Source organism: Rhinopithecus bieti, unplaced genomic scaffold (genome assembly GCF_001698545.2).
Source record: "Rhinopithecus bieti isolate Rb0 unplaced genomic scaffold, ASM169854v2 scaffold_15296, whole genome shotgun sequence".
In the NCBI taxonomy this organism is placed as follows: Eukaryota; Metazoa; Chordata; class Mammalia; order Primates; family Cercopithecidae; genus Rhinopithecus; species Rhinopithecus bieti.
The window spans coordinates 4,118,602-4,131,393 of NW_016809075.1; the positions used below are offsets into that span (position 1 = coordinate 4,118,602).

At 47.0% G+C, this 12,792-nt stretch overlaps 1 protein-coding gene and 1 long non-coding RNA gene across 2 annotated transcripts in view; one reads left to right on the forward strand and one right to left on the reverse strand.

The window, feature by feature from the left end:
* LOC108539632 (uncharacterized) overlaps positions 1-11,505 on the reverse strand; it is a 24,290-nt gene extending 12,785 nt beyond the window's left edge. The window contains exon 1 of the long non-coding RNA XR_001888441.1: positions 11,286-11,505. This is a non-coding gene — a long non-coding RNA (uncharacterized LOC108539632). The remainder of the gene's footprint in view (positions 1-11,285) is intronic.
* On the forward strand, positions 3,571-5,198 carry LOC108539629 (endogenous retrovirus group K member 8 Gag polyprotein-like). Its single transcript, XM_017888454.1, has 2 exons — positions 3,571-3,827; positions 4,179-5,198. The coding sequence occupies exon 2, from the start codon at positions 4,264-4,266 to the stop codon at positions 4,933-4,935; it is 672 nt and encodes a 223-aa protein (XP_017743943.1). The 5' UTR covers positions 3,571-3,827; positions 4,179-4,263; the 3' UTR covers positions 4,936-5,198.
* Positions 11,506-12,792: the final 1,287 nt, after the last annotated feature.

Below are 12,792 nucleotides of genomic sequence, written 5' to 3' on the forward strand. Positions count from 1 at the left end.
AAAAAAAAAAAGAAAAGAAGCTTATGTGGCTCATGGTTACACAGGCTGTACAAGGAGCACGGCACTGGAATTTTCTATATGGTGAGGGCCTCAGGAAGCTCTTACTCATGATGGAAGGCAAGACCAGCCAGGATGTCACATGTCCTTAAGAATATTAGGTTGGTGCAAAAGTAACTGTGGTTTTCGACTGTGAATTTTAAATTATAACGAGGCTAACGCTTCAAGAGTTTGCAGTAAAAATCCTAAATATTCAGTTTCTCTCCTACATTTCCAATATTAACTCCATTCTCCAGTTCACAATATTATCAACTATTTCTTCTGCATAGCATAACATTGTATTTATTCATCGTGTTTCAAACAGATGCAGTATATTTTGTTTTTTATTTTATCACAGAGCAATAGATGACTCTTTTTAAAGTATTTGTGTGCTATTTCTGAAAATTTCACAAGAGAAGAAGGCAGAGAAAAATCACCACACATCCCAGTGAACAAAACCTTTGTGCTTCTCCTTTTATTTTTTCTAGGCACAGACATCAGGACGCCTTTGGGTTGAGGTTCCTTTTTGGAAACTTTAAAGAATGATCTGTCTTCCGTTCCCCCTCCAATTTTTCCTGGTCCTCGGTTTCAGAACTGCCTAGGCTGAGCTAAGATGCCCACCACTGCCATGTCTCTTGGAGGGCCTAGTGCATAGCAGCCCCTGAGTCACGACCCCAAGAGGACAGTCTGTGGTAGGGGAGTGGGGCCTCCCAAGGGAGCAGCTGAATGCTTTGTGGTAGGAGGAGACTCCCGGTATATTCTTCATCTAGGTAACTTTTTATCTGTAGCTATTCACTTAGGAACAAAAAGGCAACTTCTTGCTTGACTCAGCTTTTAACTTAATATTTTCCTTTTGGTATAAAAATTGGGGTCCTGAGGTTTTATTTTCCTTTCACATTATAAAAGCCTGTCCTCCAACCTATCAGCTATTAACAAAATTAAGCAGCCCCCCAACTAACAACTAAGTGAACTGACCTGCTCTTGGCCAATATCAACAATAAAAACCCTCAAAATGGCCAGGCACGGTGGCTCACGCCTGTAATCCCAGCACTTTGGGAGGCTGAGGCGGGTGGATCACCTGAGGTCGGGAGTTCAAGACCAGCCTGACCAACATGGAGAAACCCCATTTCTACTAAAATACAAAATTAGCCAGGCATGGTGGCACATGCCTGTAATCCCAGCTACTCGGGAGGCTGAGGCAGGAGAATTGCTTGAACCCAGGAGGCGGAGGTTGCCGTGAGCCGAGATCGCGCCATTGCACTCCAGCCTGGGCAAAAAGAGGGAAACTCTGTCTCAAAAAAAAAAAAAAACAACCCTCAAAATGGAGTTCTCCGCTGTGACAGGAAGATCAGAGCAGCCTCCTTATACTGTCTTTTAGAATATAGACACAGCAACTGGCCTACATTCATGTTCATTAGACATCATCAGACTCACAAAACAGACTCTGTGGCAGTAAGACACGAAATTACAAACACCATCTAAAGGGACTTAAGGAAAAGGGTAATTCATGCCTCAGAATTCATAAAATCTGGTGACACAGGCCTGTTTTTTGGGCAGGAATGGAATCACGTGACAAGTAACAGCCCCTCTTCCTACAGCATTCCTTCCTACCACCTCTAAACATTTTAAATATATATATATATATATTTCCATAGGTTTATGGGGAGCAGGTGGTATATGGAGTATGTTCTTTAGCGGTGATTTGCGAAATCTTGGGACACCCATCACTGGAGCAGTATACACTGAATCCGATTTGTAGTCTTTTGGTTTTTCTTTTTTTTTTTTTCTGAGACAGAGTCTTGCTCTGTTGCCCAGGCTGGAGTGCAGTGGTGTGATCTCAGCTCACTGCAAGCTCCGCCTCCTGTGTTCACGCCATTCTCCTGTCTCAGCCTGCCGAGTAGCTGGGACTACAGGCAACCACCACCATGCCGGGCTAATTTTTTGTATTTTTAGTAGAGACCGGGTTTCACTGTGTTAGCCAGGATAGTTTTGATCTTCTGACCTTGTGATCCGCCCACCTTGGCCTCGCAGAGTGCTGGGATTACAGACATGAGCCACCACGCCCGGCCTGTTTGTTTTTTTGAGATAGAGTCTTGCTCTGTCGTCCAGGCTGGAGTGCAGTGGCAGGATCTCGGCTCACTGCAACCTACACCTCCCAGGTTCATGCAAATCTCCTGTCTCAGCTTCCTGAGTAACTGGGACTACAGGCATGCGCCACCACACCCAGCTAATATATGTACTTTTAGTAGAGACGGGGTTTCACAATATTGGCCAGGCTGGTCTTGAACTCTTGACCTCAGGTGATCTAGCGGTAGCATCAGTGCCTGGGGCAGGTACCCGTTACTTAGCAGTCTGGGAAATGGAGTCTCCCTTTCCCCAGGGGAGTTAGAGAAGACTCGGCTCCACCACCTCTTGTGGAAGGTCTGACATCAGTCAGGCCCACCCGCAGCCATCCGGAGGCCTGACCGTCTCCCTGTGATGCTGTGCTTCAGCAGTCACGCTCCTGGTCTGCTTACATGTTCCACCCTGGCACTGCCTTCTAGGTAGTAGTAGCACAATTAGTGAAAGTACTAAAGTCTTTGAAATGCATAGAAGAAATAATGACATAAGCCGTCTTCTCTCTCTCTCTGCTTCAGCTACCAAACAGGGAAGGGCCCCCTGTCCGGTGGACATGTGACTCGCGTGACCTTACCGATCATTGAAGATGGCTCACACTCCATACCCTCCCGCTTTGTCTTGTATCCAATAAATAACAGCGCAGCCAGACATTCCGAGCCACTACCGGTCTCCGCATCTAGGTGGTAGTGGTCCCCTGGGGCCAGCTGTCTTTTCTTCTATCTCTTTGTCTTGTGTCTTTATTTCTACGATCTCTCATCTCCGCACGAGGAGAAAAACCCACAGGCCCAGTAGGGCTGGACCCTACATCTGGCGCTCCAACGTGGGTTTCTCCCTCATTGTGTGAAGTTGCGCTTTGAGCGCAGGACTCAGCAGAGGATTTCAACCACAGATTCCTGAGGATTGTGGTCAACAAGCTTGGTGGTAACCTTGGGCACTCAAAAGAGTATCCCGGGGACACCATGGGACTGGCCAGTACTAAGTACTCAGCTTATTTAAACTTCATAAAAACTCTCCTTAAAGAAGGAGGTGTAAAAGTTTCTACAGATAAGTTAATTGAATTGTTTGAGGTTGTAGATCTTCCTTGCCCTTGGATTCCAACTGACGGAACTTTAGAATTTAAAGATTGGGATGAGACTAGCAGACAATTCAAAATTGCTCATAAAGGGGGACATATTATTCTGCCCACCATTTGGTCAATTTGGGCTTCGGTTCGCTCTGTCCTAGACTCCTTACAGACTCAGGAGGACAACATGGAGACTGATCCCTTTCCTCTCCTCTGAGGAGGCTGAGGAAGTTCTCAGTTCTCTTTCCCCTGAGGATACTGTGCAGATTGAGACCGTAATTCTACAGGTGGACTTCCACTCTGACATTCCTGTGCCACCGCCACCTACACCAGAACCTGCCACGCCCCCATTATCGCTTTATGATGAACTTTTAACTGATCTCAATGAGCTTATTTCCCCCAACCAGCAAAATCCAGCTGAAACACATTATCAACAGCCGTCACGGCCAGACCCTCCTACCTTTCCTCACACTCTCAACTCTCCAGCTATGCAGACAGAAGATGACATCACGCAGCCTGAAAAAGGGGCTCTAAACTGTTTCCATGCAGCCTGATACAGAGGCTCCGATTTCTACACAGCCTGGTGAAGACGCTCTCAATTCTTGGCCCGGTAATGAGGCCCTCAACCCTGTCTCTGTTCAGCCCTGCTGTAGGGCTCTCAACCTTCCGCTGTTCCGCCCGGTAACGAGACCCTCATCCCTATCCCTCCGCAGCCTAGTTTTTCATTTCTCATGCCTGTTTCTCTTTCGGCGACTCAGGCTGCCTTGAAGCCTGGGTCCCTTTCGACAATTCGGGATCCCTTGAAGTCTCATGCTCCCCTCAAGCCTGGTCCACAGATACCTCGGCAGCCTGGATTTCAGGCCCATGAAAGACCTGCTCAGCAGGTCATCTCCTCTTATCGGGGTCTACAGATCCTCAACTCTGCCTCCATTCAAAATTCCTATCTTTTCTCTGCTTCCAGTCTGGTCGCTACTGCTGTTGCCAACCCCACCATTGCCGCTCATCAGCAACAAGTTACATACATCCCTGAAAATGACACTCCGCTTATGAGGGCTACAGCACAGGCAAGAGAATATGGGGATCCCGAAGCCTGGCAATTTCCTGTAATTTTACAGCCTCCAATACCCGCCGTCCCAGCGGCACAAAATCAGCCACAGCCCGTTGATCCTGCTCAGCAAGCGGCTGACCCCGCGGCTCCTCAAGATCAACAGTCTGACAATCAAGCCCCTCAGCCTGACAATCAGGCTGCTCAGGGAAATAATCAGGCTCCACAACTGCCTGCCGCCGGGGCACAGCCAGTTCCTGGTATTCCTGCTGTCCAGGCAGTAGTTCAACCTGACCCCATACATCCAGGCCAGGTTCAGCTATGGCCTGCTACTTGGGAAAGTCTTTCTTTTAAATTCCTCAAAGATTTCAAAGAACCAGTGAAGCAGTACCGCACCAACTCCCCTTTTGTCCGCTCCACATTAAAAGCCCTGGCAGACGATAAACGTTTGGTGCCCTATGACTGGGAAATTTTAGCAATATCAGCCTTATCGAAATCCCAATATTTACACTTCAGGACTTGGTGGGGTGATGCTGTACAGGAACCCATTGGTCTTCATCAGGGCTCTAATCCTCCTGTTAACGTTATGGCTGACCAGTTCCTGGGAATGGGCCAGTGGGCTGCAATTCAAAACCAAACTATTCTAAATGATGAAGTTATTGAACGATTCTGAAAATGTTGCCTAGATGCTTGGGATAAGATTCAAGATGATGGCAAATTATGCCCATCTTTTACACCCGTCAGACAGGGCAGCATGAACCCTATCCAGACTTGATTGCTCTTCTTCATGACGCAGCAGAAAGAGCTCTCCCTGATAGCCACGGCCAACAACTTGTAAAACTTAGGGCTTATGAACAAGCAAATTCAGACTTCCTCTCCTTACCACTATTTAGGAATGCAGCTAGAAGACAAGGTTATTAAGCCCCCAAAAGTTCAACTCAGACAAGACTCTTTAAAACTAAATGATTTCCAAAATTACTTGGAGATGTTAACTGGATTCGCCCGTCCTTAGGCATTCCTACATACGCGACGTCTAATCTTTTTGCAACGTTGTGGGGCAATCCTGATTTAAGCAGCAAAGGGTCTTTGATCCCTGAGCAGATTCTGAATGACAATTTACAGAAAAACGCATTCAACAATCTCAGGTTACCAGGGCAAATCTACATTTACTTTTTGAAATACTAATCTTTCCTACTGAACATTCACCAACAGGACTCATTATGCAGGGACCTGATTTACTTGAATGGTGTTTTCTCCCACACAGCTCTTTACGGACACTTACCATTTACCTAGATCAAATTTCTATCTTAATTGGTCAGCCTCGTTCTAGTCTCCTTTGTCTTTCGGGTACAGAGCCCCAAAAAATCATTGTTCCCCTCACCCGATTACAAGTCCAATAGGCTTTTGCAACCTGCATTGCTTGGCAGGTAGATTTGGCTGGTTTCCTGGGTATAACTGACAATCATTATCCTAAGCATAAAACTATTCCAGTTCCTTAAACTCACTTGTTGGATCTTACCTAACATTACTAGAAACACTCCATTAGCTGAAGCTGTCACGGTTTTTACTGATGTTTCCTGTAATGGCTGAGCAGCACATACAGGGCCAAAAGAACACGTTCTTAACACAGGAGCAACTTCTGCAGGAGCTGAGCTAATCCCTGTCATGGCTGTTCTTGAAGATTTCCCTGAACCAGTTAACATTGTTTCTGATTCTGCACACGTAGTACATGTTGCTCACAAAACTGAAACTGCCTTAATCAAATCTCTGCCTGATGATAACCTACTTTTTCTTTTCCAAAGGTTTCAGTCCCTACTCAAAGCAAGGTCTTCTCCTTCCTACATTACTCACATTCGGGCTCACACGCCCCTCCCCACCTCAGCAGCCAATGCCAAAGCTGATATATTAGTTGCTTAGAAAATTAGAAAGCAACTAATTAGAAAATTAGAAAATTAGAAGATTTTCACGCTTTAACTCATGTCAATGCTGCGGGACTCCGGAAAAAGTTCCCCCTTACATGGAAACAAGCTAAAACCATTGTAGGCCACTGACCTTGCCAGGTGTTAATTTTACAGCCACTTTCTTCATGAGTTAATCCTAGAGGACTTTCACAGAATGCTCTCTGGCAAATGGACGTGACTCATTATCCAGCTTTCCGCAAACTCTCTTTTATACATGTAACTACTGACACCTTTTCTCATTTTTCTGGGCCACATGTCAAATGGGGGAAAGTATGAGTCATGTTAAACGGCACATGCTTTCATGTTTCTTGGTTATGGGCTGTCCCGAGAAACTAAAAACTGACAATGGTCCCGGCTACACTAGTGCTGCTTTTAAAAAGTTCACTCAAACACGGGCAATTACTCACACAACTGGCATCCCCTATAACTCTCAAGGACAGGCATTGGTAGAACGAGCTAACAAAACACTCAAAGATCAACTTCGAAAACAGGACACTAGGCCAGGCATGGTGGTTCCTGCCTGTAATCCCAGCACTTTGGGAGGCCAAGGCAGGTGGATCACCTGAGGTCAGGAGTTCGAGACCAGCCTGACCAATATGGAGAAACCCCAACTCTACTAAAAATACAAAATTAGCCGTGTGTGGTGGCGCATGCCTGTAATCCCAGCTACACCGGAGGCTGAGACAGGAGAATCGCTTGAACCTGGGAGGTGGAGGTTGTGGTGAGACAAGATCGTGCCATTGCACCCCAGCCTGGGCAACAGGAGTGAAACTTCGTCTCAAAAAAAAAAAAAAAAAGAAAAGAAAAGAAAAGAAAAGAAAACAGGATACTAAAGCGAAGAGGGATGCTTCTACCCCCCATGTCAGTTAAGTCTGGCTCTTTTTACACTAAATTCTTGAACCTAGTAAGAAATCAACCTTTTACTGCAGTAGAACATTTCAGTGGAAATAAATTTGATCCACAAAAAGGAAAGCGGGTATGGTGGAAGGATGCAAAAACTGACAAATGGGAATTAGGCACTGTGGTAACATGGGGTAGGGGTTTCGCTTGTGTTTCCCCAGGAGAAGGACAACAACCCGTCTGGGTTCCCTCCCGGCGACTGAAATTGCATCATAACTCCAAAGATGAAAAGCTCTCAGAAACAAAAGGCGAAGAACTGTCAGAAATCGAAGGGCAAGGTTTGCCGCCCGACACATAAACTTCATGACCTCAACATTAGGACAAAATCTTGCCATGTGACCCACAATACCATTCTACTCCACCACCACGGGGTCAGATAAAGGTCTTATCACATCAAACAGAAAATTACTACAAGAAAAGGAATTCCAAAATGACGGGTAATATAATTCTGCCTGCCTTTATGGTAGTCAGTGTGGTGGTGAGTATATCAGGGGTTGGGGCAACTGAAAATTATACCTACTGGGCATATGTTCCTTTTCCCCCTTTAATTCTGTCTCCTGGATGGACTCCTCAGTGAAAATGTACACTAATAATAATGCATTCATGCCAGTCCCTAATGATGACAGGTTTCCAGCTCAACCAGAAGAAGGTATGCACTTTTTTTTTTTTTGAGATGGAGTCTCGCTCTGTCGCCCAGGCTGGAGTGCAGTGGAGCAATCTTGGCTCACTGCAAGCTCCGCCTCCTGGGTTCATGTCATTCTCCTGACTTAGCCTCCTGAGTTGCTGGGACTACAGGCGCCCGCCACCACGTCTGGCTAATTTCTCTATTTTTAGTAGAGACGGGATTTCACCATGTTAGCCAGGATGATCTTGATCTCCTGACCTTGTGATCTGCTCACCTCGGCCTTCCAAAGTGCTGGGATTACAGGCGTGAGCCACCGTGCCCGGCCAAGGTATGCACTTTCATTTGTCAGTCGGCTACAAATATCCACCACTGTGCATTGGAACGTTGCCTGGCTGCTTAGCTTATTCTTATCACAATTGGATGTGGACCATACTGTCCTCTAGTAATGATTCTTATCAAGTACCTAATGTGTTCAGTAGCAATTCTTTTCAACTTATGACTGTTAAAACCTAATCCACGTGAGGAATGGAGGGTTCCTGTTACCACAAATAATAAAACAATAGGACTGCCAGACTGCTCCAAGGAACCTACAAAGGGACCTTTTTTAGTAAATTCAATTGTATGAAATGATTGTAATACTCCAAAGGCCATAGTGTTCCAGAGTCTAGCTACAGGTGTTGTTACTGACTGGGCTCCAAGAGGGTATTATTGGCGGAATTGCTCTGGCCAAAATACGAAATGCTCGTTGTTTAATTATTTGTTAGATTATGTAGAGGACGGATGGCAGTCCTATAGGTTGAGGGAATAGGTGTCTCCTTACCCATTTAAGTGGATGGACACAGGCACAGTTTTTCCTAGATCAAAAATGATACACCCGATGGTTAACCCAGAACATCCTGAATCATGGAAATTAGCTGCAGCCATGACAGGAATAAGGCTATGGAACGCTATCTATCAACTCTCTCCTACTAATACCAAGACACCCATATTCAACATCGCCTTGATGTCAGAACAGGTGATACCTATCAAGAGCTGTGTCCACCCCCCCCATATGCTGTTATGGAAATGTAATTATCACTCCCAATACACAAACTATAGAACGTGATAACTGTAAGCTGTTCACCTGTATCGATGCTACTTTTAATCCCAGAACAAGTAATCTCTTGGTAAGGGCTAGGGAGGGGCTATGGATACCAGTTTCTTTACATCGCCCATGGGAGTCTTCCTCCTCTATACACATAGTCAATGAAGTTCTTAAGTTGTATCCTCAAAAGAACCAACAGATTCATTTTTACTCTTATTGCAGTCATTGCAGGACTAACTGGTTACTGCAACAGCAGCGACCGCTGGAGTTGCTATCCATAACTCTGTTCAAACCACTCAGTATGTTGAATTATGGCAGAAAAACTCCACCAGACTCTGGGATTCTTAGGCTCAAGCTGATCAAAAATTGGCTAATCAAACCTCCGCCAGAGTGTAATCTGGCTGGGAGACAGAGTTATGAATTTGGAACGCTGTATGAAATTACAGTGTGATTGGAATACTTCTGATTATTGCACAATGTCTTATGCTTATATTAAACATCAACATAGCTGGGAAAAAGTCTCAATATGTTTAAAAGCCTGGGATGATACTTTAACCTTAGATATTTCAAAACTTGAACAAATGTTTGAGGCCTCACAGGCTCATTTAACCACTGTTCCTGGCTCAGACATTTTTGAAGGAATAACTAAAGGATTATCTGATCTTAATCCCTTTAAATGGATTAAACCCCTCGGAGGATCATTGTTGTCACTGGCATTATTAATATTGGTATGTTTATGTTGTCTGCTTCTAGTCTGCAGATGTCTCCAAGGAGTCCCAGGACAAGTCCGAAGTCAATGACAAGCAATGATGGCGAGGGTGATCCTAGTCAATAAAAACGGGGGAGATGTGGGCGGCAAGCTACTCAGGTGCCAAGGCAAGAGACCGAGGGAACAAGCTGTTCCAGTATAATAAAGAAAATATATAGAATAAGAATAGGTATACTAGAAGTAGATGATAGATATGATTATATATGAATATCATTAATCATTAGTTTGTAGCATTACTCTTTATTCCAATATTATAATAATCTTTGTTCTACAATTATAACCTAGGAAAAACCAGTCCATAAACACAGATAGGAGCTGAAGGGACACGGTGAGAAGTGACCAGAAGACAAGGGTGAGCCCTCTGTTATCTCAGGACAGGGCCACTAGAGGGCTCCCTGGTCTAGCAGTAACACCAGCGCCCGGGGAGGCACCCGTTACTTAGCGGACCTTGGTCTAGTGGTAGCATCAGTGCCTGGGTCAGGTACCCCTTACTTAGCAGACCTGGAAAGGGAGTCTCCCTTTCCCCGGGGGAGTTAGAGAAGACTCTGTCCACCACTTCTTGTGGAAGGCCTGACAGCCAGGCCCACCCGCAGCCATCAGGAGGCCGGACCTCTCTCCCTGTGATGCTGTGCTTCAGTGGTCACACTCCTGGTCTGCTTTCATGTTCCACCCTGTACACCTGGCTCTGCCTTCTACATAGCAGTAGCAGAATTAGTGAAAACACTAAAGTCTTTGAAATGCATAGAAGAAATAACGACATAAGGTGCCCTCTCTCCCCGCCTCTGCTACCAAAGAGGGAAGGGCCCCCTGTCCGGTGGGCACGTGACTCGTGTGACCTTACCTATCATTGGAGATGGCTCACTCCTTACCCTGCCCCCTTGTCCTGTATCCAATAAATAACAGCACAACCAATAAGTAACAGCGCAGCCAGGCATTCAGGGCCACTACCGGTCTCTGCATCTAGGTGGTAGTGGTCCCCTGGGCCCAGCTGTCTTTTCTTCAATCTCTTTGTCTTGTGTCTTTATTTCGTCTCCGCACACGAGGAGAAAAACCCACAGGCCCAGCAGGGCTGGACCCTACACAGGGGTTCACCATGTTGGCCAGGCTGGTCTCGAACTCTTGACCTCAGGTCATCCACCCACCTCGGCCTCCCAAAGTGCTAGGATTACAGGAGTGAGCCACCACGCCCAGCCAAAATAAAACTTATTTAAGTTATTTTACAGTTTGGCTTTTTTCCGTTAACAAGTCATGACTTGGTGTTTCTCCTTCATGATTGGCTGTTTGCCCAAAATACTCTTCACTTGTTAACAGTGTCTCAGTTTGATTTTTAACAGAAGTGTGACTGGGAACCCCACACAGGAGGCGAGATTCCCCCCACGACTTCCGCACAGTTTGGGGAGACGCGAGGCTGCCGGCGCAGAGCTGCCCAGAGAGAGCCTCGGGGCAGGGGCCCCAGTCGCCGCGCCGGGACGGAACAGGACGCCCGGGGTCCCGGTCCCAACTGCCGGCCCAGACCCACCCTGAGGCCAAAGGGACCGAGGTCTGAGCTGCGCCAGGGGTACTTGGGCCTCAGACCCCCCGAGTCGCAACCGGGAGGTCCGCGTTCCCCGGATTCCGCAGTTCTGACCAGACCGTCCCCTAACCCTCAAACCCCACCTCGGGGCTTCCGGCTCTGCGTACTCACCATTTTTCAGCTTCCAGATATTCCGGAGTCTCCTGCAGGACTCCGGTGAGCAGTCCAGGACACGGCGCAGGCAACAGAAACACAAAAGCTACGGAGGAGGAACCTGGTCTGTCTCAGAGCAGGAAAGAATCCCGACCTTTGGTCGACGCTAGCAGCCAGGGAACAAGGAAAGCTGCAATGTGGAGCCCGCCTTCCGGCGGATAACAGCTGGCAGGGCCCCGCCCCAGCACCCCGATTGGATAGAGCATCCTGCCCCGCCCCCTCAGCCCTCAGTGACAGCAGAAGCCCTGGGTAACAGGGCCCTGCGGAGCAGGTGAGTCCTGTTCCAGTCGCTGGTTCTCTAAATGAGCTCAGTTTCAGCGCCCTGCTCTTCGGATATTGGCATTTCAGCTAAACTTGCTCTTAATTTCTACAAGGGACACTGTTGTCTTTTTCACTCAGTGGGCTCCTTCGCCCTGCAAAGGGTCACAAATGTGTGTAGGGAATTCCAGACTCAAGAGTCCAATAGAGGTGAAGGAAATTAAAAATTTTTTTACCCCAAAATATATTTCTTTGACTTTTTTTTTTTTTTTTTGAGACTGGGTCTCACTTTGTCATCCACGCTGGAGTGCCGTGGCGCTGTCCTGGCTCACGGCAATCTCCATCTCCTGGGTTCAAGCGATTTTACTGTCTCAGCCTCCCTAGTAGCTGGGACTACAGGCGTGCTCCACCACCCCTGCTAATTTTTGTATTTTTAATAGAGATGGGGTTTCAGCCAGGCTGGTCTCGAACTCATGAGCTCAAGCGATCCGCCCCGGCCTCCCATAGTGCTAGGATTACAGGCGTGAGCCACTGTGCCCGGTCACTCCTTTGACATATTTTGAAATTGTGGCCGCTTGGCCAACAGAGTGGTCTTGCAAAGGTGCCTTTGGGAGGAAAATGTGCATTTGCGAGAATCTCCGTTAACGAAGCCATGGCCCCCTCCCTGCTTATTTCTCTTCACCGGAAGTAGTAGAGATTCGGGGTCTGACATCTTTAAAACCTGAACACAGGCAGGAAGCCGTGACTCACGCCTCCAATCCCAGCAATTTCGGAGGCCGAGGTTGGAGGATCTTTTAAAGCAAGCTTGTCCAACCTACCGCATGTGGGCCAAGGATGGCTTTGAATAGAGCCCAACACAAATTAGTAAACTTTCTTAAAATATTAGATTTCGTTTGCGATTTTCTGCCGCGCACCGTGGCTCACTCCTGTAATCCCAGCATTTTGGGAGGCCGAGGCGGGCAGATCACAAGGTCAGGAGTTCGAGACCAGCCTGGCCAATATGGTGAAACCCCCGTCTCTACTAAAAATACAAAAATTAGCCAGGTGTGGTGGCAGGCGTCTGCAGTTCCAGGTACTCAGGAGGCTGAGACAGGAGAATCACTGGGACCCGGAGGCAGAGGCTGCAGTGAGCCAAGATCACGCCACTGCACTCCAGCATGGGCGACCGTGAGATACCAGATTAAAAAAAAAAAAAAGATTTTTTTTG

Coding starts and splice junctions, on each gene's coding strand:
- LOC108539629 (XM_017888454.1), top strand. CDS start 4,264: ATGAGGGCTACAGCACAGGCAAGAGAATATGGGGATCCCGAAGCCTGG.